The sequence below is a fragment of the Cinclus cinclus genome, chromosome 12 (genome assembly GCF_963662255.1).
Source record: "Cinclus cinclus chromosome 12, bCinCin1.1, whole genome shotgun sequence".
In the NCBI taxonomy this organism is placed as follows: Eukaryota; Metazoa; Chordata; class Aves; order Passeriformes; family Cinclidae; genus Cinclus; species Cinclus cinclus.
Window position 1 is genome coordinate 15,316,679 of NC_085057.1, and position 27,660 is coordinate 15,344,338.

General features: G+C 39.5%; 1 protein-coding gene across 1 annotated transcript in view; it reads right to left on the reverse strand.

Annotated features, from left to right (window-relative positions):
* Nucleotides 1-2,077: 2,077 nt before the first annotated feature.
* STIMATE (STIM activating enhancer) overlaps nucleotides 2,078-27,660 on the reverse strand; it is a 35,703-nt gene continuing 10,120 nt past the window's right edge. Inside the window, exons 2-8 of the mRNA XM_062500689.1 lie at nucleotides 19,276-19,324; nucleotides 17,364-17,459; nucleotides 15,107-15,228; nucleotides 8,808-8,920; nucleotides 7,841-7,918; nucleotides 6,942-7,091; nucleotides 2,078-6,074 (exon numbers count right to left, since the gene is read on the reverse strand). Of these exons, the coding sequence (XP_062356673.1) occupies nucleotides 5,958-6,074; nucleotides 6,942-7,091; nucleotides 7,841-7,918; nucleotides 8,808-8,920; nucleotides 15,107-15,228; nucleotides 17,364-17,459; nucleotides 19,276-19,324 (725 nt within the window). The 3' untranslated portion in view covers nucleotides 2,078-5,957. The remainder of the gene's footprint in view (nucleotides 6,075-6,941; nucleotides 7,092-7,840; nucleotides 7,919-8,807; nucleotides 8,921-15,106; nucleotides 15,229-17,363; nucleotides 17,460-19,275; nucleotides 19,325-27,660) is intronic.

A 27,660-nucleotide genomic window follows, 5' to 3' on the forward strand; every position in this document is an offset into this window, starting at 1 on the left:
AACGTGGTGTTATCCACTGCACTGGCCAGCAGCAGTAAAACCTTTTCCAGAACTTTTAATATTTGTTCTCTAAACAATTTTTTGTATTAAGTAAAGCCCTGCCATCTCTGAGCATGAATTTTATTTTTCATTACTGGGAGAGGTTTGAGTGGGAGATTGTTTCCCTTTTGGTTTTTTACATTAAACCTTTACCAAAAAAACCAAACCAAACCAAAAAACCAAAAATAAAACAAAACAAAAAAAAACCCAACAAAAACAAACAACCCCCCCCCAAAAAAAACCCCAAAAACAAAAAAAACCCCAAACAAACATAAAAAAACCCCACCCCAGCTTCTGTGCCCGCACTCAACACTTACAAAGAACCAAGATTCCAGACAGGTTGGTTAATATGAGAAGGGGAGGCATGGCAGACCTCCAAACACTCTCCCCTAGTGAGAAAACTGTTGTAGTGGTAGAAATCTGCTATGGCCTTTCCTCAGCCTCTGCCAGTGCTTTTAGGATATGGAGAAGCACAAGAGGTCACTAAAAAATTCACAATGAAAACATGACATCAAACCACAGCTCCAGCACTGCATGAGAAGGACTGTGGGATCTGTCAGCGGTGAACTATGTCCCAGGCCTCCCAGTGCCCAAATTTTCAGCCTTTAAGCTGAAATCTTTCCAGGCCTGAGATCTTCTCCTTTATTGGGGGAATTATTTGTAGGCTAAGAAGCAATTTGGACGTTATGTCTTTAGCTATTCCTTAGGCTGATTTTCTATTTTAAACCCATGTCTTAGTAACCAGAGGAAGCATTTCTGCAGAGCAGCAGTGCCCTTAGTAGGCCAACAAAACAGAATAAAACACTGACTTCAGAATAAACAGATTTTTTTTTTTCCTATTGTACAAAGTAACAGTTCTCTACCAAGACTTTTCTCTACGGTCCCACAAGTATCACTATTCTGATTGGCAGGAAAATAACATTCTGCGTGTTTAGAGCAAATATTTAGAATTCAAGACACTGAACTATTATTTTCCCTTCAGGTTTCAAAATTGCTTCAGTTAATTGGTACTCCATATTCCTCACTCAAAAGCAACAGAGTTGTGCTTTCATAGCAATTTAATCTATACAAACAAAATCAAGCCACTCAAACCTTGCTTGCCATCTGGGGCAGGTGAAACACTTAGAGGCAGGCAGCACATCCTGAGGCTTCTAGAACATCCCCAAAGGCTGGAGAGTTCTGTTCTCTTTAATTACATTTCCTATACCAGCAATTCAACAAGGGGCACAATAATTTTCTTGCACAGATTATGGGCTGTTTTTCCTCACAAAGGAAACCCATCCTAAATCTAGTTACCTGTATTTTAGACTAGAAATCCTGTTCACCTGGTGAGGTCCTTGAGATCTGTTAAATGGACATGAATGACAGTGGAACAAGATGGCTCATTTATCCAACAGTGACTATTAAAAAAGCAAGTTTTAATCTTCTACTGCAACAGGAATTATGGAAAACTCCTTTGCTGGAGGAATGGTTCCAACTAAAATATGGCAATGACCACAGAGAATTTAGTGAATGTACACACGGCTGACATTGTGGCCTCCAAATCTCAGGGAAGATTTGACTTCCCCTCCAGCAAAGTGCTAACAACCTCTCAGGGGACTGACACTTGGTTGAGTGAAGATTATACTCTGATTTTCCCTGTAAGGGTGCAGTGGGTATGGGACTGCTTGGATGTGGTAGGTGGAAAGTATGAAAGCAATAGGAGAATGTTAAAGAGGAGTTACAGAGGCAGGATTGGGTCCATCCTGTGGAGCTCCAGTCCTGAAAAAAAAGCCTTCCCCAGGGAATGGATCTGAGAGGAGCCTGCAAGGATTCTTAAACTTGTAAACAAAACTTGCAGCTTAAGAACAGTGACTCTTCCTGATCACAGGGGCCTTTCCATTAAGGTAAAATGAATACACTGAAATGAAAATCAACAGAACAGTGCACACAATTAGAGGTGAAGTTAAACTTAAGCAGCAGAACCTGCTTCCCACAAGAGCACACCACAAACACTGAAACACAGCCACCTTGAAACAGAACAAGTATAAAACAAGTGTACAAATCTGTAATAAGTCAAAACTTTATTGTAAACCATTATACAATGTAATTACATCAGATACCCTTTTTTTTTTAAGTTTAAGGTAACACCACTGATTAAACAATATGGTCCAAACAGAGGGCAGCAGAATACAGCTGTTGGTTTTGCTCACATTGGCTATACTCTGAATTTACTTACAAACAAACCCCACATTCAGTTGGAGACGGATATCCACACAAGACAAAAACACCTACAAAAGAGTCCCTTTTTTAAAGATACTGTAGTTTTACTTTGTAAAACCATAGTAGTCATTTTCAGTAATTGAACTGGAAACTTCACCTAAAAAAGTTTGCACGCCTATGCTGTAGATGTACTCTGACTTGGTGTGGCTGAATTTATTCGCTTTTGCTACTGGTTTCTCCTGTAAAAAGCACAGCAAAGTTGCAAACGCTAGTTAGTCAAGCACAGTGGCAGAGATTCCTTGTGATGCTCAGCTCTGAGCAGAGCAGGAAAGCCCAGTCCCCCCTACCCGGGCTCGGCAGGGATCAGAGCAGACACCTGCCCGAGGGGATCACTTTGCATTGCTCTAATTTGCAACTCAGTTTCTGAGTTTTCCCTGAAGAAAAGCTATAGTACATTTTAGTTAGCAACATTAACAGACAGCATTCACCTACTTAAAGTAAGACAAGGGGATCTGAACATATTGAAGCCAGAACTTGGAAACCACATATTAGACAACACCAGTGTCTTAAGTTTATGCAGATGTGTCACAGGTCGGATACGAGGAAGAGCTAATGCATTGACCACTCGTGGTAAATTCCATCTCCACCAATATTTCTGTTTCTTCTCTAAGTTACAGTCCCTTTCTCTTACTTTGGCATTCACTACATAGCTTATTTTCATTAAATAGAATCCTATTTTCTAAACACAGCCTGAATTAAACCTTTGCTATGAGTTGTCCTGAAGTACATTTGCCAGGCAGAAATCTGAGTGACAACTGGAGGATAATGCAAATGTGATGTTGCAGTAACACTACTGGATCAACTCTTTATGAAAAGTCCATTTCAGACTGTACTGCCAATACATTTTAACAAGTGGTAAGACATAGTGAAGCACTAAGCACACGCTCCCTTCTCACACATGCAAGCCTGTCAGACAAAAGGATTTATCCTACTCACAATTATTGCAAGTATTCCAATTTTTGTCTTACAGAGAGGAAAACTGCCAGTTTTACATTTTCCATCTCTTTCACAATGATAACAAAGAATGTATAGAAAAAACAGCCAGATTTTGTTATTTAGCTAAAATTCTGAATAAAATTATTGTCTTGGTAGAGAAAGTAATCTTTTCCCCTCTGAAGGTTGTTCCTCCTATTACTACTGTGGTATTTAAAATACTTCTGTCTCTTTGGATCATAGTGCTTTACTACATCATCTTACTAGACATATCTAGATCTCACATCAAGTGACATTTACGCACTTAAGACATGAAAAATTAGGCATTCAGAACCTTTGCTACAGCCACCAAGAAACTGCTCTGTAGCGCTTTATACTGTTTTGTACTTGGTCAATAAGCTTGAGGTCTGCTCAAAACAAATATTTTTACATGATTAAGGCCATAGATTTATACTGACACTTCACAGACTAAATGTAAAACTAGCATAATTTAGATAATTGAAGTAACTGGAGGAGGGAAACGGAAGATAAGATGCAAGCCTGTACAGTTACATTTGTGTGCGCTGCTCAGTTACCTCAGCTGGCAAGGACAGCCATGGCTCTGCACTGGGACATTGCACATGGTCAGTAGCTTTAGTTCACTGTCTGAAATAGAACAAATCCTATGCTAAAAAAATAAATGCTGATGATTGTGACAAGAGCCGGTCCTAGCTCTTAAATCCCTTTGGAAAAGTGAGCTGTAGGAGACTAACCTGTTGATGAATTCCTTGAAGCAGTGTGCTTTTGGAGATCTGCACCCACCCAGTAGTCAAGTCAAGAGAAGATGTGAGTCACACAATCAATCAAAAAACCCCAAAGCCCCCAAACCAGAGGCAACACTGATTAGGGACATTTTCCTATCCCCATCCCCCATGTCAAAACAACTCAGGTAAGCTTCCACTGTCATTAGTTTCTACATTTAGTCTAAAGGAAAACACTAGTACTGTTATTTTTGCAGTTCTTACGTTTCAGTGCACAGTAGCAAAGGTCAGTAGCTCAACTAAAACCTCAGGTTTGGTAAATGTCCCTTTGAGCTGGCTGGACACCCTGAGGTGTCAGAGCATCATGTCCCCTTGGCAGCCCCTGGGAAAAGGGATGCTGGAATAGTGACAGTAAGCACAGGAGTGCATGGTTCAGTATTTACTAAGGCCCAGTTAAGTGGTCTGGATAATAAATCACATTAAGACCTAGTAAATTTATAAAAAAATGTAAAAAATCTTAAAAAGTTCTGAGCAGTTTTCCAATGAAACTGGTTTAAGGCTTGGAATTTTTCTGGTGTCCAGACACTACAACAGATTTGCATTTAAGGTCTGTTGTCACCTCTTTGACACATTGCCTTGTCCTGCACAAGGTTTAGCTAAGCAAGGAAAGCTGTCAGAAAGAATCATTTAGAAAATACACAAAGCAAAAGGATGTCACTGAAAACATGTCTGCTAGGTTTCAGATCACCACGTGTTCTCAATTATCAGAAGAGACACTGAAGATCCCACAAATGCTGTGGTAACAACTGCACTGTACCCCTTGGGGTTGTTCTTTTACTACTGAAGTATAATGAGACTATGAAAATTAAACAGGAGAAATTTTGTTGTTGTTGCTGTTAAGCACATTAACTAAAAGACTGCTTTTCCAACAAAAAACAAGGGACAGAATTGTATCTGCAATATTGTAGCACAAGTGCTTCAATGAGATCACAGTCCTGTAGTGCAGGCCCTGTAATAGAAAAAGTATCAGAAACGTTCCATCTCTTTTGGGTCATTTGAGAGGTATGCACAAGAGACTTGCAGAAACAGAAATAATCAGAGTCATCCATAGATACTCATTTCACAAATAACTTATCACAATGGATTTTTGTTATAGACTAAAGTGCACCTTTGTCAAATACGCAAACACCACCTCCTACTGAAAAAGGTATTTTCAAATTATGTGGTCAAAAACACACACAGGACTGCATTTTTTAGTGATATTTGATGACTTCAGCAGTGACAGAGAGCTTTTCCCTTTGCAATCCCTTTGTCTTAAATCAGGAGACAAGGATAAATAAGATTTTCACTACAAATCTTTTGACCTGTTCTGCACAAAAAAGGGAACTGTACCCTTTTCTGTGATAAAGAGAATCTTTAAATACAACTGTATGAAAATATAACTTAAATATAAAATAGTCAGATAGATTTGAGAAGACTTGGAAAAAAATCTTTGTTCCACCTATTAGTTCCATAGGTACCCGGTAGCAAGTAAACATTTGTACTTAAAAAAATAATGTTAAGTTACAGTTTGTAACCATAAACTATTCTGCTCTAGGAATTATGCTGCAAAAGCCAGTTTTAGTAATAAAACACACTCCTTTAACTTGGTCAACTTTGACGCCTTTTAGAGAACTCCTTACACTGTCCCATCAGTAACTGAAAGATTCTGTATCTGTTCTCTCTGATCTTCTCTGACACCTCCCACACGAATCCTTAGTGACTCATCCATTTTCCACACATGATGAGGAGACATTCTTGCATAATTGGTCAGTGTGTTTGTAGTGCAACTGAACTGGAAGTCTTCCAACTGCTCTGCCTTCCGTTGGTAGACCTTGCTTCTAAGTCAGTTTGTATGAAAAGGGAGATGCAATTGCAACATTAAACCCCACTGACAGAAGTTTTTTGCCACGAAACCTGCAAGTCCACAGGCTGAGGAATGTGTCATACGGGCAGACCGAAGCGATGCTTCTTCTTCTTGATGGGCTTTAAGTTGGTCAGTCTGCGCAGGTCCTCCTCGGCATCCGACTCCTCCATCTCATCATCTGCTGAAATAAGGATCTAAAAACAAATTACAGCTTCTGAGCACGTGGAACAGTCACACTCCCTCTTTATACTTCTGCACTTTTACTTTTTTTTTATGCCTGCAAAGCACCTTATTATTTGCTCAGGAAAGAGCTTACAAAACACATTTAGGATTTACTGCCACACTATCAAACATCACTGCAGATCCTATCAGAAACCTCCAGAAGTTTTGAAGAAGGATGGGTGCATACTAATCTAACTACAGCCACTACCTCTGAACCCAAAGAATGATGCCAGAACAGCAGAGGCAGCTTGAGAGAATATTTGAGGTCTTGATCCACACTGGTAACAAGGCAGTCACATTACATGGCAAACTCCATATAAGTAGCACTGTTTAACACACAGAGAAGTTACATTAACTTACTAAAGCCAAATCAACTCACCTTCAAAGAAATTACCCATCTTTCAACTGAACTAAAAACTGCTCACTTAATGTAATTTAGAATAATGTTATGCTAAGGCAACTATGTAAATAATTCTCAAAAATCAGGTCAGTTGCCTCCACCAGTTTCCTCTCACTTTAAGCTATTAACCTCTCTTTGAATTAGAATTGCCTATTAGTTTTGTATTCCCTGTGAGGTTTTTGTTGCAAGCACTTGCAGCACAGCTCACCTGTGGTATTTACATATATTATTGTACCTTTCTGCCCATCTGGAAGGAAATTAACTACCAGAGCAATACAACAATGACTAAACTGGCTCTCAACTGCCAGTGCTGGGAGCTACTGCTGGAGGTACGCACTCAGAGAATGAAACCCAAGTTGACAGGGCTACAATGAAATCAATGTCAGAAGGGATGAACTGGATTGATATTGCATTAATTGCAATAATTAACTCTACATACTTCTGATTCTGACTCCTCATGTGATGCTGCTCTCCTGTATCGGACTTTACTTCCATTTCTTGAATCTTGTCCTGCTTCCTTTTCTTCAAGTTTAGCTTTTGTCTTTCCTTTCTTCATGAGGAAATTATCTACTACCCAGAACATTAACGCCTGTTAAAAAGAAGGGGAAAGAGACAGTTCAGCTTTCTTCAGAGTAGAAGAATGGTCCAAATACTGACCAAATGAACTTGACAATAATTCTGAACTGGCCAAAAGCTAAATCTTGTCTAGGCATGGTGTCACACATCTTATTACACTTTTCAGGAATGCTCTAGAACACAGCTACTTTATCCCTTAGTGGAAGAGAGGCAAATAAGAAAAGTAGTGACTATTCACAGTGACTGTATATTAACTCTTCATGTAGCAAGGCTTTACCAGCAGTTATTACATGCAAGGACACCCACTGTCTCTGGCTCTAATCCCTAAATCCCAGACTGCTGCAAGAGTGTACTTTGGGAAGCATGACTGCACACTTGCCCTTTTCCTCTGCTCCACCACAGGCCAGCTGCTATTAGCTATGGTCAGACACAGGATACTTCACAAGAGTCTGTCCTTACACCAACTGCTTCCTGAAGTAAATTTCACTGTAATTTTATAATCTCTATGTCAGTCAATCTACTGAAGTCATCAGGCCAAAGGGGTCTATGAGGCATTTCTGCTCCTCTCCTGAACGTGGTTCTTTAGCTCCATATGGATTGCAGCTTTGTAAAATCTACATATCCAGACAATTTACCCATTCTTTAGAAGCCCTTAAATTAACTTAAGTACCAAGGTTCACTGTGTTTCAAGGACTAATGTTAATTAATGAGCACATGGCAGAAGGATATCCAAGTAAACATCTCAGAGTGAGTTGCACTAACGTTAACAAAGAAGGGAACTATCAGCATGACGATTGCCAGCTCCAGCTGGGGGTTCTCTATGGGATTCAATAAAGCCACCTGTGAAAAGAAAAGGATCAAGTTCAGCTCATGGCAGTACGTGCACACAACTGGCTTAGGCAGGGCAATGCTCGTGTACAAGCTAATGTGACAGAAATAACTCAGGTGAACCAAAAAAGGGCAGTTCTGAGAAAAGCAAAGTATTTAGGACAGCTCATAAATTACCACAGATAAGTAAGTGAGGCTGACAAGAAACTTATCTCTGTCATTTTTGTTTACAGAAGTCTGAGGAGCTGCCTTAGAATCATCTTGAACATTTTAGAGCTGCTCCCTAGGAACATGTTGTAGATTCCATCTTTAGGAAATTTAAACAGAGCAGAGTTTTACAAAATACACAGTAATGAGAAGAGAGTTCCCAAAGTAGTCCAGAGCATACAACAGAGCTAATTGGTTTTAATGGGCAGTAACAGCACCACTTTGAATATCTGGTTGCACAGAGTCCATCAAAATTAAGATTAATCCAGTTAGCATCAGTGGATTCACTAATCCACCACAAATTTCTAAAAGTCTACAGTTAAAACCTATCAACAAGGTCAGGTAAAGAAAATTCTTTGAAATACTACAAGAATACAAAATAGCTGTAAACAAGAATTAGAGGTAAGAAAAGAAAGAACCACTTAGTAATTTCAAGGGTACTTTAGACTAGGAAATAGAATTAAATTTTGGATACTTCAGTTTACAAAAACCCCTCAAAATATGGTATGATATACCTGGCAGTAGATAAAGATCTCATCCCAATTAAACTAAAAAACATACCACTACCACAGAGTTAATTGGCAGTGAGTGTAGACAATCACAATGCTTGAGCCAAACCAATAAACACTGCTGGAAGTCTTTACAGTTTCCACCTAAAATTCACTTGTCTGTAAAACGCTGTAAAAACACAAACCTCTTTCCACTGAGGTATAAGCAGCACTATGATGATGATGGTTTTCTCAAATGTCATAATCATGATGTACAGAGCACATTGGCCCATCCAAGCACTGCACTGCAGGGGGTCACCTGCAAGAAAGAAGAAAGGTTCAATAAATGCATAGGTTTGATTTACTTCATAATAAACATCCTTATAAGGCAGCAGGGCAGCTAAAGCTTCCAGAAGTGCCTTCTCCAATTCTTTTAGTGCTGTTCCTTCCCCTTCCTCTGCCTCACCCCAGCTTTCAAAAAGTACCATAAACTGAATCTAACAGGACTTTGCTCCATTCAGCAGTACCTGTGATATGCTCATAATGTTTATATAATCTGATGAAAGCAAGACAAACTTTCACTGTGTTTCTCCTCATATTGTTAATTTTTATCCTCTATCAAGACATATTAAGTATCTTAAAGAGGAAAATTTGAGGGAAACCTGGCTGGGTTTCACACATTTTTCCCTTCAGTCTAAGTGGAGCTTATATTTCCACCATTGTCCCTAGGCTTTCCTCTCTACAAAGTTAGTTAACCAATTGAAGCAACAGGTGCAAGAGCTGCTATGAAAAATTTAACTGAATAAAAGCCTAGGATCATATTTTAGTTCCAGTGTGAAAAGGTGTGAAAGGGTGTTGCACCTCGAGGGTAGAGTGAGAACCTGAATGCATGAAGTTATCTGCTAGGACAGAAGGAAGATCACAGATATTTCAATACAAAAACTTATGCACACTATTAGAATCTTTGAAAGAAGGCAGAGAAAGAAAAAGAAGACAAGAAAATGGAAAAAGGAGGACTGGTAAGCCTAATGAACTTTGCAGGTGAGCTTGAAGCTGCACTTCACTGGAAAAGTTCTGGAAGGGAATGACACATCTTTAGTCTTTGCAGCAGCCTCTGCAATCTCTTCAAAGTCAGCTCCAAAGTCCTAGCTTGGGGATGAATAATGGGCAGTGGAAAATCAGATGCCTTTATGTGTTCGTAATGCATAATGGACAGTTGCTGGTTCCTTTTCTGGAACACTCCTGAAAGGCTTTCAGTACTAATACTTGGTAATAGTCTGAGACTTAGTGTTTGCTGCTGAAATGCTACACAGAGAAACTGATAAGTCAGACTGGAGTCCAAAACAACAAATACTCCCTAACCAAGTTGTACAGGATGAGCTTTACAATTACATACTGCAGTTACAGCTTCTCTTGTAAAAACCCAAAGAGTTAGAAATTTGAAAGGGAAAACATCAGCAAGTCAAAGTCGAGCAACTGTGATTCTTCTGAGGATACAAGGCCTGAATTAGATTTGAGAAGCAAATTTTAGCAATTTATTTCTATACTCCACATTTTTATTAACATTCTCTAGCTCTTCTGACTAATCAGCAAATATTAAAAAAATTCTAGCTTTAGCTACAGCCTTACTATTGAAACTAACAGTTTACTCTAATCTCTTTTCCTATCTTTATTTAATTCCTAAAGCAAAGACAGTGAAAACCATTTTGCATCTTTTGCAACTCTCAGGAGATTCTGTATATCCAGAAACTGTGAAACTCTGTATTAAAAGTATTGTGCACTCTCATCAATGAATGTTTTGTTCCACAATGTTTTTGTGGGGACTGGTGCTGGTTTCTTTGGGGATTTCTTTGGCTGATGACTGAAATTAGAAGTTGTGCATATTAAATTCTACTTGAGGATTTTTGTGTGCCCTACTGCACCTGCAAAATTATCACTCACCTATAATTACAAGTGGGGACAACAGGAATGCTGCCTACTTTGAATTTAGCAAGTGTTTTGGCAGTGTCCCAGTAGCATCCTTGAAGAAAGGTGGGAAGATACAGACTGGGTGGGTGAAGATACAATTCTGATATGAAGAAAAAAAGCTTTCACAGTGAGAGTGGTTAAATCTACTGGAGTAGGCTCTTCAGATAAAGGGGTTCTTAAATACTAAACCATGGATAAATTAAAAACTGACTGGTCCATGCCCTGAGCATCCCACTTCAGCTTTGAAGTCAATCCTGATTTGAGCAAGAGATTGGATTATATGACCCCTGTAGATCCTTTCTAACCAATTTTTTCTATGGTTCTATGACCCATGAAATTCAAGTTAAAAACACCACCACACCCAGAAGGTGCTCCAAAGAATATTTTGGACATTTGTACATTCAGAGAGTCTGTACACAAACCCAAATTAGAACTTTAAAGTTAATGCTGAAGCCATAAAGCTCTAATTTAATTTCCAAAGTATACCTGTCGTGTATAGAATAATTCAGCAAATTAGTGGAAATCTTGCTACTGCAAGAAAAGCAAATAAAGAACAAAAATGAAAAAGTTTGAATCCTCTGCAGTGACAACTGTAGCAGCATTTTTGGAGAATGCTGGGCAATGCCAAATTAGTCTATACTTGTATCTGCCACTGCCATCAGCTGCTTTGTAGAAGTATATTTAGAGACAATTCTTGAACCAAATACCTGTTATTCCTCTATCCTGTAACTTCCTTCTGTTTTTCAGATCTGGAAATCTTTTCTTAAGAAAATGCCAACTCATAGAACTACTCCAAAATAAATTTTAAATCGTTTTGAAGTCAGTGCCATCTACCCCACATGGCTATAAGTAAGTTGCTCTGCAAGTGGCAAATTATGAGCTGGAGGGAAAAGATGCATCAAATACAATTTCTGAGCTCTGCCATGCAGAGGCAGAGCCAAGCAAAGAGGCCACAGCACGATTCAGTTGCCAGTGGAGTTTATAATCACTAGGAGGGATTTATCACCTGTTTTCTACTCACAGCAGCTACAGCAGCTCAAGACAAGAAGGGAAGGAGAACGCAGGGAACATTCTTTTCAGTACAGGTCATGACTGCTTTTCTCCTTCTTACACACTCAAACATACTAACAGATTCTGCACTTCTATTAAAATCCAACTGCTAATGTAATGAATTTGAAAATATAAAACCATAGATATGAAGACAAATCCAATAAATTTTAAAATTCTGATGTAAAAAGCCCTCGAGGGAGCGTCATGGCCCTTTGTTCATAAATCAGACTGCAGTGCTGTTTTGCTGTACAAACAGCCACCAGATATAAATGCTGGTATTTTGGTATCCATTCCTTCCTTGAGGCATTTACGCTTCAAAACCATCCTCCATATAAAGAAGAGGCTTTTAAAACCAGCAGGACACTGCTATTTTTGTGACAGCTTCAAGTAATAAATCACCAGGGATCAAGTAATAGAGCTAAGAAGGGAAATGAGCTCACTGTGAGAACTAACATGAGACAAATGATTATTTAGGCTCTAGAAACACAAACATCACTCAGTCACAAGAAGAGACTTGTCTGGGGGTGGGAGGAGGGCTCCTGTTTGTTTTCCCACACTTACAAACAAACTGAAATCACACTGATCTCCAATCTGAAGACTTGGTTTTACTACTCCAGCTAAAATGCCCCAAGACTCTGATACTTTTCAGTGAGTCATGGGATGGAGAGGAGACGTGTGGAGAAAAGAAGGCTCCAGGATGACCTTATTGCAGCATTTCAGTACCTGAAGGGGCTCCAAGAGAGCTGGAGAGGGATTGTGGAAAAGGCTGTGGAGTAAGAGGACAATGGGGAATGGCTGCCCACTGCCAAAAAGCAGCAGGGTTAGATGGGATATTGGGAAGGAATTGTTCCCTGTGAAGGTGGTGGGGCCCTGGCACTGGGTGCCCAGAGAAGCTGTGGCTGTTCTATCCCAGGAAGTGTCCAAGGTCAGGCTGGATGGGACTTGGAGCAGCCTGGGATAGTGGAAGGTCCCATAGCAAGAGGTGAAATGAGATGAGCTTTGAGTTCTCCCCCAAACCAAGCTGCTCTGTGATTATATACTAAATATCCATATTTAACTTCAAAATCCCAAGTTCTAAACACACTTGCAACCCCAGAGAACTGCATTTTAGTCCCCACTTCTACCCTAAATTAAAAATTTTAAAATTTACTTTAAAAAAATCTTAGAAAAAATAAGAGTATTCTTTGGGTTAAACTGAAAAAAATTAAATTAACTGGTGATAAGAGGGCTTTCACTTCAGGAACAGGGCCACTTATCAGAAGATGACAGCAAGTGAATGCAACTTGTCCTTATAGATGGGATTTCTTACAGAGGGCCTAACCTTACTGCACAGCCAAAACAAATAACTTTCCATCTGCTCTCTAATTCTCTTTATACCAGAAGTGTCTCCCACATGATTAATGGAAGCACAGCTTTGCATTATGCTTTAAAATAGTCCCTACAATAGCTTGATTAAAAACCTAACACACAAAGGGTAGGGCAGCACATTAATAAAGATAGAAAGGTAGAAAAGAAAGTCAGTGACTAATAAAATGATCTGGTACTAGAGAGAACAACTAATTAAAGAAGGTTTATGTAATTTCATACATATACACACACACAGGAGAATACTCAATAAAAAAGTTCAGGTGTTTCAGATTTCCTGATTCAAAGTGATCATACTGAAGCAGCCACAGACCACCTCCACAGCAGAACACAAGTTCATTTGTTGATTTTAAGAGCTTAATCACTGCAGTCAGAAATGCCTCATAACTAAGATAAACTGGGGCTCATTTTGAAAGTCAGTAAGAAATAGAGAAATTTCAGGGGAGTGAACTCCCCACATCTCCCCATCCACACAGACTGCTTACTCTCAAAAGAACATTAAAATGGGAAAGGACAACAGATTACACACAAAAAAAATTCCAAATGTTATTAGAAAGAAATAAAATCTAATATCTAACATGATTACAATTACCTACATATGGAAACTCAAGTTTTATATGGGCTGAAAGCTGCTCAAAAATCTTTAAATGGCTTCAAGCCAAACCAACAATCAGAAATGGGGCTCTGGGCAAGAGGTCTCAGCTCTTTCCTTGCCCCTTTGCCTTCCCTGGGCATTGGTGCTAACCTAATCCCTCAGAGACAAGTCTGGGGACTAATCTGGAGGAACTACTTACTTTTTTTACATCTAGTGAATTTTTGATGGTTTAGCTCACTTGGTCAATTCCCTGAAGAGTCAGATATGCACCAGTCCAAGGAAATGCTGGACTGTGGCATGTGGGATAAATGCAGACAAACAGTGTAGTGGCAGTGCTGATTTAAACAGCTTAAGTGGCCATAAACTGTACCCTGAAAGATACACATTAAATCTCTATAAATCTAACATGCCCTAATGGTATAGGTAATCATTCCTCCTAAGTTGCTTGTCATCATCTCTTAACCTCTGACATTAAAGCAAATACCAAGTAATGCTATTTGATTGCAAACTTAAGCTTTTAAAGTGCTCCAAATTCACAAGCCCTTTATTTATTCTTAGTTCTGTCAGTTACTTAGGATCATTAAAACCAAAGAAATCTACAAAACCAAAACCTCTACCAATAATAATTATAAAACTGCTATGAAAGTTCTTTCTTTGTTAGGCAAACATTTTTTACTTTCTTAAATATCCCCCCCCTCCCAAACCACTGGGGTTGTTGTTTTTCTCTCTGATGAAGAGTCACAGCTCACTTATAAGGCAACATCTCCTCCTATTTCTGTCTCAAGGAGCTTCATATGTGATTTTTAGGCATGCATACAAAATTTCCATTTTCAGCAATCGGAGAATAACACACTGAACAAAATTAAATGTTGATGCTGAGTATTTGTTATATTCAACTGCAGCTGCAAATCCACAACTTCTGCACATCAGTGGACTTCTGTGTAATGCAATGGAAGATAAACTCTGAACTTCACCTGAAAGTGATTTCACACTCTGTCCCTCACACATTTTTCACCAGTGATACAGGCCCAACGTGCACAAGCTCCAGTGATCATTACTTGAGGAGCAGTACAGGCCATCTTGCCATTCCTTTCTCTGAAGGGATGTGGCTTTTTTAAGAGGGCTGGCAGAACTCTTGGTCTGTGTCTTCAGACAGTGGCACATGGTTCAGTGGAAGTTTTAGTTGGAAATGACCTTCCAGCAATCATTTTTTTAGAAGTGTTTCAGAGTAAATTTATCATGCTGGTATTTTTTCCATGAGATTATCCAATATCATAATTTGTTGAATCACTCCTTAAAAAAAAAAATAAATATTCAAGCAGTCATTCCAAACTTGGTAAATGCTCAGAGACTTGTTGAACTTTCTAAGACAGAAGCTCTACATTTAGATATAGAACTTAAAAGAACCCTTGTGACAAGTGAAATACTCAAATGACTACAACAATTTTAGGATGAGTTAACCTCTTGCTGAAATACTCAGGGATTGTACCCTGAGATTCACTTCAGTGCCAGAACAGAAACATTTACCATATTCCCCAAAGCGGAGGGACTCCCACTGCTGCCATTCCACAATACTGCTCACAGCACGAATCCCAATGTAGATCAGCAGCATTCCTAAGGTGGCATCCAGCAAGAAGTTGATAAGGTACCTGAAAGGAAAAACAGAAAGGAAAACAAGGAATCAGAGTCCATTTTCTACAGGTTACGATTGAAAAAAAAAATCTGAAAGTATGTTGAGAAGCCAGAGTACTGAGAACAATCATTTACCCACTTCTGTAATTACACCGAGAGCCTAAAATTTAAATAGTTTTAGCAGTCTCAGTAATTTTGTTCTGTCCTTCAAGTTCCCAAAACTTTTTAAAAATAGCTATTGTCTAATAACTACCCGCCAAACCCGAGTTTGAATTAACGTTGCATTAGCCAAATACGAAAATCAAGGCTGAATGTTTGCAGAGGAACGCTGGCAATCCCGAGCCTGCACTAGTCCCGCCGAGGCCACAAGAGGCTGCTGTAAGCCCGCAGCAGGAAGGCAGCAGCAGGAGCAGGGAAAACCGAGGTGCCAGCACTTCGGCACAGCCAGGGAAGGCTCCCGGCACAGCAGGGAGACGTGCCCGACATTCCCAGGAACACCGACATTCCCAGGAACACCGACATTCCCAGGAACACCGACATTCCCAAGCACGCCAGGTGCTTGGGATTCCTGTCACCCCAGGTGCTCGCCCCAGGATGTGCCCTTAACCTGCCCAGCACCTGCACAGGAGCTGCTGTGATGACAGGCAAGTCTGGACCCTCTTTCAAAAATATTTTTCCTAAGACGGATTTTGATTAATGCTATGTGATATTTCTCCTGCTATCAAGCACCTGCACCTTTGTCTGAGGAATTATCCAGCTCCACACTGTAATTTCGCTTATCCTAAGAACACTGAATAACCTCACTCCCTTATTTGTTTTGTGTCATGCTACACTTACATTAAAAGTGGGCTTTGAAAAGAAAAACATATAGATGCAGGAGAGAGCACACATGTCAGTAAACCCTTTTGAAAACACAGAACAAAGTTATTTTTTATTTAAAATACTGTAACGCACTATTGTGCATTAGCCTCAAGCACTGACAATTTCTGACGTGCTTTTGTTACCTCACTTGAATATATACTTTGAGTTATAAAAATGGAATAAAATTAATTTGCACCTGCCAGGTTTTAGACCTATCAGGAAATTCTTAAATCTCTAAGCAAGGAAAATCCTACAATGATGCCTGGTATTATTGGAACTGTCATAATTATAACTCAAATTTTACAGTTAATGTGCTAAAATAAATGCATTTTTCCTAACAAAATGCTTTGTGGTGGGAAGAGAAAAGCCAGTGCTCTTGCATAGTTCTACCATGCAGGAGCACAGAAGGAACCAAGGAGGAATAAGGGATATAGAAGTGGCTTGTGCAGCAACACAAGCATGTTCCCTGAGCTGTGTGTCTCCTTTGTTTGCCCAAGAACAAGATAGCAGATGCCATCGAAAGGAACTGGATTGGCTCTAAAAGACAAATTACTGGGCTTTTAAAAGTAATTTCACAGCTTCCATTACCCGCATTGTGTAAGCTACTTTGAGCAGGAGCCTTATCAAGAACAAACCCAAACAATTACCATTTACTTCAGGAGCTCCTGTAAACAGCCTGTCGGGTCTTAGTCATAAAATCTTCAGGTTTAATACACTACAGAGAAATGTTTATCTATTTAGTCACACTGCTCCAAGCGTGACATTGCAGAATTAATTTCTGCACTAACTGCCTGGCTACTGAGCAAGATTTCCCATTTTTAACAAAATGAAAATAATACTGCAACAACCAATGTAGGTTTTAGAAGCAAATACAAACACAAATGATTTTTGCTAAATCACCCTGAAAGCAGCCTCACAGCCTTGCTTTACTACAGTGAAAACAACTGGACATCCATTTCCTTTGGTCCCAGCACCTTCAGTAAATAAACTTGAACTGCAGTGTGCATCCCAAGTTCTCATTCATTCACTGGAGAGGGAAAAGTAGCAAGGCTTTGCCCTTTAGGTTTAAAATAGTCCAGATTACACAAAGTCCAGACTCCTGCCAGCCATGAACTGTAAGAGAAGAATCCCGATCCTTGATTAACTAAGCTTAAACCACAGGATTTTTAAAGTGACTGATTTTTACCATGAAAACTGTCTTCTCAGCTGTATCTTGCCTTACCATCCACATACACCAAACTCAGCTACAGAACTTCCATAAAGATCAGTTATTCCGAAATCAAACACTCACAGTGAACAAGGATCTTCTTCTGTAAGATCTGATAAATAGACATTTGCAAAGTGGATGAACAACATCCCTATGGCTTGCTTGGAAGTATCTAAAAACCTGTATAAAGTAAAAACAGTTTTTAAGACACACAAAACTGTTTACAACACAGCCAGACATTGCAGATTTCTGTTAATTAAAACTCCGTCTCTATTAATTGTTTTCCTCCAAATGAAAACACCAGAATAATAAAAGTATCATGGTATTTGGCTTTTATTTTAGCTTTATTTATTTTAGCTTTAGCTTATTTAACAATGTTCCATTTTAACTTCTCCCCCTATTTTTTCTAACAATAACCCAAATCATATTAACTTGAAACCTACCACTGTAAATGTAAAGTCTATGGATATCCTCTTGGTATCATATGCATTATCCAAGAGCTAATCCTGACTAACTCTAGCTAAGTCTTTAATAACCTCCTGGAAACAATGAGTATCCCAGCCCTGATAAGTATTTTGGACCTTTTATGTTTATGCATTTTTAGCAAGCTTATGGCAGAGACAAAAATAAAATCCTCACCGTGTGCTTGTGGGTGAGCAACTTAAAGGACTAATGAGTCGTTTATCTACAGTATTTCCTTTAAAAGCCAGCATATTTTTCACCTGAAAGCATGAAGTGGTTTCACTGGATTTTTATCTACAGTGCAGGGCTTAGAACACACTGCAAAAAAAAATTCCAGCCTTGACAGTATTATCTCCAAAGCAGATGATAAAGTCAGAGAGAAAACTGTTTGTTACTCAAGGGGAAAATATAAATCCCCACTTAGACAGTGATTCAGTAATGACTCCAGCCCTTACCATTCTTTTTTCATCATCCTTTGCACAAAACCAAAACTTTCAGTGCATGTTTTATTAAATGTAAAACATCAGAATCATAACAAGAGTATTCTGCAGACAGGAGTGTGTTCCTTGTATTATACAGGAAAACAATAATTTTGCCTGTTTTGTTTCCACGCCTAAAAAAATCTAAATACCCCAACAGATCCAAATGACATTTTATGCCTGAATTCATCTACCCTCCCTGATAACTGTCTTGAACTTTTATCTCTTTATTCACTGCATGGCACAGAGAGCACCAGAGTGTTGGAGATGAGGCAAGAAGCCAGTGAGTTACTTATCTAATCAGTACACCCTGCTATAAATAACAATACTTGAGTTCCAGAACAAGATTCTTTGCTTAAAACCTAAGGGCTATCAGCTCACTTGTCAGAATTTCAGACTGAGGCAGACTGAGTACACAAAGATTTTGTACTTATTTTTTCAATAAAATAAAGGTCAGTGTTAATTTTGAGAAGCAGCACTGTAAGAGAGGGATTTAAACCACTGAAGTCTTGAACAAGTGGAATGGCAGCCTAACACTTACACCAGTCTCAAAATTGATTCAGGTTATGTTGGCATTATTAAATTTTAAAAATTACTGGATTGAAGCAAACACAAATACATTTAATGGTTGATGTACTTGCATCTTTTATCATCCTGTTTTCTATTTTATAGTAGGATACCAACAAAACATGGAATTTTATTTGTGCCCAGCTGAGATCTTCTTTTAAGCTTGTGCAAGTTTGTAGATGTTTAGATGCATCTTAGGGCTACTCTAAGCTGCCATCTTTAGGAAGAAGCGCAACCTGAAGCCTTATGACTAAATGCACATCTTTACAGATTCCTAGAAGAGTTCAGTAAGAAATGACTACCCAGGAAACACACAGAAGGTAACCTGACTCATGTATTTTGGTAACATTTTTGGCTCCTCACTGACAGTTACCAATTTCTTGTCATCACTTTTCTTTATTTTAATCATCATACACGAACATCATCCCCTCAATTTCTATAACATGCAAAATGAAAAGAAGTTAAGAATAAATCATGCAGGAACTTACCATATCCTCCAGGGACGTCTTTCATGCTTTGGTTCTCTGAAGCGTTTTACTAGGGAGAAAAAAAATAAAAATAATTGAAGACAATCAGCAACTTCCAAAGCAACAAAAAATATAGAAAAGTGAAAGCAAATCATCTTGCAGAAACGTGACATCCATCAATGAAATGGATCTTTCTCTACTGCACTTCACTATCAAACTCCAAGGATCCATTTTTAAAGAAACTCCCTTCTGTCACCTCTAAGTTCCTAGAGCTCCATTATCTGACTGCCAATATCTCTCACACAAAACAATAATCCACATCTAACCACCATTGGTCCAAGCTTTTATGACTGCCCATCCAGAAAATTTAATTTCCAACAGGAAAGCAGGTATTAGAAAGAGCTGTTTCTTTTCCTCACTGGAGACCCAAACCCAAACTGGAAAGTATTCTCATAACATGGGGCAGGTCCATAATATCAGAATTAAATCAAGTGACTCAGTAGCAAGACAAATACATTCTCTGACAAGTTGTCTCTATTTTGCTGGCAAACTGAATTCCAAAAGGAAAGGAGGACAGATTTATTTTTTTTTTAGTCTGATAATCTCTTCACAAAAAGTTTGACAACTGTTAATTGAAAACAAACCAAAAAAATCAGTATTAAAATTCATTACAACTATACACAAAGGCAAAAAAAGTAGGCAAGCTTGTCTATTGCAGTTTCAATGCAGTTTATTACACAGACTGTTTGGGAGTCTGATAGAAAGCTCCTCTCATACCCTGCCCAGCTACTTCCATGTACTTCCAACCCATCCCAGGTCCATCTGGAAGGCTCAAGATGACTTCTGAAGAACAAGTGTGGGAAAATAGAGGGACAGGGGCATAAAAGCAGTTGCTGATGTGCAAACAGTGGCTGCTCCATACATCTGTTCCGTCTGGTCTGCAGTTTGTCCTGTCTTCTTAGGAAATTCCATTTCTAACTCCTTCTGGGTCAGAAAAGCTTTTTTTCCTGCTGGGAACACACACTCAGCCCTGCCACAGGTCAGACCTGGGGCAGGAGCTGTGGCAGCCTCACCTCTGTGAGATCTGGCCTCATATCCTAACACAGATTTATTCTTTGTTTCAGCTGCAGGATACTAAATCCTTACACATCCCAAAGACAGACAAACACAACAAAGTAATGTGAAACTTTTCCACTAAGAATGGGGCTTACATATAGGTTTTACTTCCTTCTGCCAAAAATACCACTCACCTGTTCCTTCAACATAGGTTCTTGAAAAACAACTATTTAGGCTCTTATTCCAGAAATGGTTCTTTTAAAAAAAAAAAAAAAAAAATGTAAGCCTTTATTCCCTTCCACCCCTTCAAATTGCAGAGATTCCAATTCAAGAGGCACAAACAGTAGCAGGTATAGTCAGGCAAAATATCAACAGGTATTTTAACCTGCTTCTCCAGTTATTAGTAATGAATTTCAGTTTAACACAGGATGCTCTGTGTACATCATACTTGTCCATATGACAAGCCTTTAAACCACATTCTGGTTTCTGAACCAGCCATAACTTTTTCACAAGTAAGGCAATTTCCCCCAAAGTCAACTGTCCTCATAAAACAATTAAATAAATCACTTCCAAGGTGGAGGGGCAGCACATTCATGGAACACCAAGCTGCCAACCTGCCATCTCACTGTCTGTCACTGCTTCTGACATTGATTCACCCCCATGAGAAACTAAAAAGTGACAAGATGAAAAGTCTGCACATTTACACCAAAGATAAAGTTGTAATAGCAACATTTGCCAGCAGTTTTCCCTGTGAACAGCATGACATAAATATAAAACTTCTGTTAAAAAGGAGCAACACTCAGCCAAGTAAACCAGTTTGTTATTTATGACAAGTCCTCCCCAGTCACACTATGGATTACTTTAATTAGTGGCACTTTCGTGTAACAACAGGAAGCCACAAAGCATCACAAAACAAATGCAAGAAACAGAAGTTTCAACTTACTGTGGAGTTAGTGCAAGATGCTTTTCTGCAGACAAAATGGCATTAAAATGCTACAGTGTGCATGCTTTGAGCAGGGGTGAATTCCAAGCTTAGGCTTTTGTCTGTTATTGCTATGAAGTTGTGTAATGCCCCTGAATTCATTAATTTCTTTTAAAAAAATCACAAAAAAAATCATTTTGGATATTCAAAAGCAATTCCACTAATAGCATTTCAAATTTTATCTGTACTGGGAAACAGCCTCGATAAGGTTTGTGTTTCTCTGGCCAGTTCTAGAAACGCATTTCATTTGAGTTAACATTAAACAGGACAGCAAGCTTGGAAAGCCTCTGTAGTTGTCTTTTGGGAATGTACTGACTGGCTAATCAAACCACAAAAATGTACACCCCCAAATTAAATGAGTAAAATCTTTAGGAGGTGCAACCTAATGAACATGTACCTGTACACTTGAAAGCCCAGCAGGTCCATATGAAAGTGCTGTTTGCCCAGCCCAGCTCCCTGCAGCAGTGTCTGTGAGCATCAGCTGGTTTCTGACAGATGCAGATATTGCCAGGTACTTCCCAACACACCCCCGATGCAGAATTTGAGCTTTCCCAGTAACTAAACTGAGCAAAAATCCAACAGGCTGTAGACAACCACACTGCTCAGATCAGGGTCCTCGGCACGCTCGCTACTAATACATTCATTTTGGAACCAAAAGCCAGCACGCCTTTTACAGAATCTTCACTGGCACTTTCTGAGAACCTAGCAAACTGGGGAGGGGAAAGTAATTTTTCCCCTCGCCCTCCCCCAAAAGAAGTGAGGATTGCTGCTGCCAGTCCCAGTTTCTCTTGGCAGTCTCAGCACAAAGCAGGGCTGGTGTCAGCTGACAGATGGATCTCGGTGTGCCGGCTCCTGGCTGCGGGGACGCGGCGCTGCACCAGCAGCCAGCACCAGCAACCATCCATCCACCAGAGGTAATATTCATTAACTAATAACGTGCACAACTTCCTGCTGAATTATAAATGGAGAAAGAAGCGCTTGCTTGTTTATACATCCGGTGCCAGAATTTTTCAGGAAAGGAAATAAAAGTACTTCTGCCAACAAGCGTGCGAGCTGCCAGACGGACACATAATAGATAAGCATGTAAGACACAGTATTGCTAATGCAAAATTCAAGATCATTGAATTGTCTTCCCACTTCATTGAAATTCTAGGAATAATTAATGCCAGAGTACTGTGGAAGGGTTTCTAACGTGTACTTTAATGTGGGAGTTTTGCAATCAGAATTTCAGAAGATTCATAGGGAAGACTAAAGGCCAGAATGGAGACAAGAAATGAGATAAAATATCTCCAAGTTGTCGATATGTAAAGCAACACTTGAAATCCAGCCTCTCTCTGTCTCCTGCATCTCCTCAAGAAGTCCCATGGGAACTATTTTGCTGATGGAAGTAACTTCAATACAGATCCAAGAACTCCAAATTTCTGGATGGTTGCTCTTGTAGCAGCACAAACCTGGCTCATCTCACCTTTGAAGTGTTTCTACATATCCATGCACTACTGCATCTTATATGCAGGTTCTATCAGTTCTCAATAAGAATCTTTCTGACCCCAGTAAAGATCAAAGATTTCTCCAGCTCATTAATTTGAAATTTTTTTTAAAAAAAGTAAGATCAACATCTTCAGTGTCCTCTGCAACTACACTATGACAATACTGCTCTTCTGAGGAGAGAGCTAGGAATTTCACCTGTGTTTCCAGTGCTTCTCAAAACTCTTTCAAAGATGGGTCACAGACAAAGCATGTTTGTGACTAAATGTTTTATTTAATAAACCCCCCACATATTTCTGCCAGCAGAGCTCAGCAAAGGGACAGCTGAGCTGGCCAAAGAGAAAAGGAGGAAAGGCTGGTGAGGATCACGTTTGCACACCACATTCACATTTCCTCATGTGTGTGAGCAGTTTTAGCTGGGGCAGAATTGGATCCTTCTCACAAGTGCACGGGCCACAGGAAACAGCCACAAGTTGGAGCCAGGGAAATTCCAGGGTGAAAGAAGTAAAAATTTCCAGGGAGAGCAATTAAATTCTGCAACAAGTTGCCCAAAGAACACACAATGACTGCAGTCTGACAGACCTTGAAAATTACCCTGGACAATGCTCAAAGCAAGGGGACGTGGGCCGGCCCTGCTCTGAGCAGGAGGTGGGAGCAGGTGACATTTGGAGTCCTTCCAAGAAAAATTGGTGAGTAAGTCTAGAACTCATTTTTTCTGTGCTCTGACACTTAAGAAGTTCCAGGATTTGAACCAATTATCAAAGGACTAAATTATGGCTAACTGAAAAATCACACACACACATATGTGGAGGGACAGAATGTCACACTGAGAAATCTGCTGCAGTGTGAGCTTCCCAAATAAGGTGTTTGCAACCAGACAGATCCTCCAACACAGCCCTCACAGTGCAAGACTGCTGGGATCTGCAGGCTACTTTGGTATTGATTCACACAATTTCCAGCATTCCTGACAAGTATTACAAGCTTCCTGTACAAGACTGTTTGATGCTCACAGTGTGTGGAGTAACAGCTGAAGTTACACCAAGCAGTAGCACCCAAGCTCACAATCAGATGCAGATTTTCAGATGGCCGCTCTCAGAGAATGGCACTATTTTCAGAACATTTGGTTATCAGACCATATGCCTCACAAATTTGGACCTACAATTTCCAACCCTGTAAAAAACTTGTAAACTCAACTACGTATGCAGGCCAGATTTTAATTTGTTTTTTAAAATTCTATTCAGGAAGATGTGGTGGTTTGTATTAATTTATTTTTTTTTGGTAAGGTAGGAAAGGGACCAGTTACAGAAAATAATTCCCTGTAAGGACCCTGGTAGCTTCCTTTACACCTGACACCCATAACTTAACAGGGCCCACGAGTTCAGCTGGGGGAAGGCTGAAAAAATGGGAGGGGCTTCATGATAGCAGATTTCTGTGCAGCTATTTGTGAAAATTAAAAGCCACGAGAGAACTGTTTTCTTGTAGAGAAGTCTCCATAGACTGAGAGAGACTCCTCTCCCTAAGCAAACTGGAGAAAGACTATTTTAGAGGTGGTAAACTGGTTTGTTTCTGTACCTTGTCAGTGTGAAAGAAAAGAGGGTCTGGGGGGAGGAGAAAGTGTTTTGAAGGTTTTATCATGATTCTTACAATTTTTTCTTTTTGTTTCTGTTAATAAGGTTCTTCTTTATACCCTTCAAAGTTTGGGCCTGTTTGGCCTTCCTCCTAATTCTATCTCACAGCTGGAAATGATTCAATAATTCTAGAGGGTGCACTGGCAATTTGGCCAGCAGTAAACCTACCACATAAATTGGTGCACTGGTTTGGAAATCTCAAATTGGCAAACTAAAACCACTACAAGAAATGGGAGTTTCTGCCCAGTTGAACTGAAACCACCACAGACGACTTTGAAAAACACTGTTCCACTTGTTAGTATCAACACTTTTCCCACAACAGTGGGAACCATGTCTGTTCTGAACAAGCACATGCATGATAATAAATCCTGAAAATTGACATGACTACGGAATAACAACTATCAGTGAATTTACATGTTATTTGTGATCTTTATCATTAATTTGAACTTACCTCCCTTTACTGTTAAAGCAAAGCCTTTAAGAGGCTGGCCTTGCCATTTCACTTTGTCCCTTTCCCATTATTTTCTCGGTAGCAGCACAGTGAGAATAAGTAATTACATGAAATTACATAAAAGATTTCCCCAAAATAGAATTTTTCTTTTTAAAATTCACTGTGCAAGAAACAACATGTCCAATGAGAACTGGCTACAAGGATGCCTTATAAAAGATATATCGGTGTGTAAACTATACATCACGAAATTGCCAAAAGCTTTTGTGACACTTATTAGCAGGGCATCTCCCCATACTCAGTTTAAAAAATTAAAGGAATTCTCTGTGCATATGTTTTAAAAGAGGTAATAAATGAGATTGCAAAAAGCCACCAAAAGAGCCAGTGTTTTCTGTGTGCTACTCATTTCTCCAGCCCCAAAATGCACTATGCCCTTGGCAATTCAAATTTTGCCCTACTGCAAATTCTTCCTTCTGTTCCTATGTCCCGTTAGCTACGTGCTCAAATGCAGGACACCCTGAAAGACTGCTGCTTATTTACCTGCATAAGGGCCCCAGAATTCTACATCGTATTTTTGCTTAAAGACCCAGACTTCTCCACACTTGAGACATCCATGATACTAAAGCAGAAATTATATTGGACTAGAACTGCTTTTCAGTGATATTGCTGCACTGGAGAAACACAGGAACCATGGTTTCTTCATGATGCAAGAAATTATGGAATAACTCACACAAAGGAAAATTTTGTTCTAGTCAGTATTAGACTGACACACTATGAAGTGGATGAGCTCCCAACTTTGCTGCCCAGCAAAAGGGGTTTTTAAAACCTCTGTAAGAGAGAAAACAGTATTAGCCATGCAAGTACACAACCCCTTTTTAAATTCCACTGTACCCTTGGCCTTAATGAATCTGTAGTGTAATTAAGAATTGGTCCATTAAAGAAGGTCACCCAGGGAGAAACTTTATAGAAAGCTGGACACAATAAAGTTTAACGACCCAGCCAGTTGGTTATTCAGGGACACATCACACTAAAGATGCAGAGTCTGCACAGCCACGAGGTACCTGCAAACCACAGATCTTATCCCAGTCTCTGTTCCACTGGCCACAGTGATGATAATGTTGTGGTTAAGGCAGCAAAACCTTTGTGGCCTGACTGGCACTTCTGTCAGAGCAGAGAACAAGGGGCTCTGTTTCACTGCAAAGTTAAACACACCAGTGCCAAGCATCCATCAAGCCCAGCTATCTCATGACCTGGGCTCCTTTGTCTCAACACAGATGACCTGACTGAAAAACAAGATGTCAGCACTGGATTTCACATTATTTATCAAACGGGCAAAAGTGTTTGCTGGATAAATGCTGGTGAAATACAGTAACTGAAAGCTACCTGTGTAAAAGCATTTACTTCCTACCTGCTTTCACAGCCAGCTAAAAACCTACCTGTAAATTTTGTCCCTTTAAAGGTTTAGTGAGAGCTAAAACTTTATAGTCATTCTGCAGGGAATGGCTATCACAAAGTAAAGCTCCCCTTCACAGTGCAGGGGAGGAGAGGACAAATCATTATCAGGAAAAGAACCCTAAATACTGCTGTCTGAGCTTTGGAATAAATCAGATGATTCTGCTGCCTCAGGAAAGGAAGCCAAATGCATTACATGAGGCTGGCGAGTTTTTTATTCCTAACATGTACGTACTTCAAGCTCCTAAAAACTTTCCTAAACCCTTAGCTTGAATAGATTGGCTGTGGGAGACACAAATAAATCATATTACCTGCATACAACTCAGCCTAAGACAATTTCAGCAAGACTTATCCTGGTAGCACATGACACTGTGGCTCTGACAGAGGCATTAACTCGGCTGTCAATAAAGGAAACAAACAAATCTTAGCAGAGCCAGCAGCCCAGACACACCACATCAATAGCCATTGTCATGGAGCTTTGTTCCCTTTTTTCCTTTTTGTTTTTTCTTTAAAGGTAAAGCTTACTTGTAAAACAGCTAAACAATCTTAGCAGAGAGAGAATTGCACACAACTCCTCACTTTTGATTACTAACCTATTTGCTGTCTCCCCAGAGAGGAGCACTTTAGAAGTCATAAAATGCATCTACAACACACCCTGCAAACAGAAGCATCCAGCCCTGAGCTCCCAAAGGCCATGGCAATACTAAAAATAAAGGGCTGCAAGTAACTGCTTCAAGGTAAATAGCACAAGAAGCTTAGGAAATATTTATCCAAATAATAAAGATAAAAGCCACGATTCAGTCTTAAGAGACAGGTATTTGTTACCTTTGCATTTAGCATACACAGCACTGTTAGGTCAAGGTGTGCTCTGCTTGAAAGTCATCATAAATCAGTTTCCCAGCACTTTCAGAGACAGATGTATTTGCTATTCTGTTTCTTCAACAGGTATGATAGCTAAAGCAAAGCAAAATTAAGCTTCCAGTGAAAATGCCTGTGAGATTGGCTTTAGAAAGTTGATACAAATCTCTTCTGCAAATACTTTTATACTCTGAACCAGGTATCATTAAACAACTACCAAATGAAAAAGCAAGGTTTCTAGAAAAACACCTGTCATGCTACAAAAGCACCCAGTGAAGACTGAAAAATACAGTCTGCTGTGTTCCAGTGGATTTTTTTTCTCTGTTAGAAATCAGAACCATTTGAGAAACATGAATTATTTAGTACAAAACAAATAGAATCAATCCATATTAATGTGCACTAAGCAGCAATTTACGATTCACAACACCATTTTCACATACAGCATGCACAAGATCACTCAATAATACATGAGGCTTTCTGAACGTTATTAGTATGAC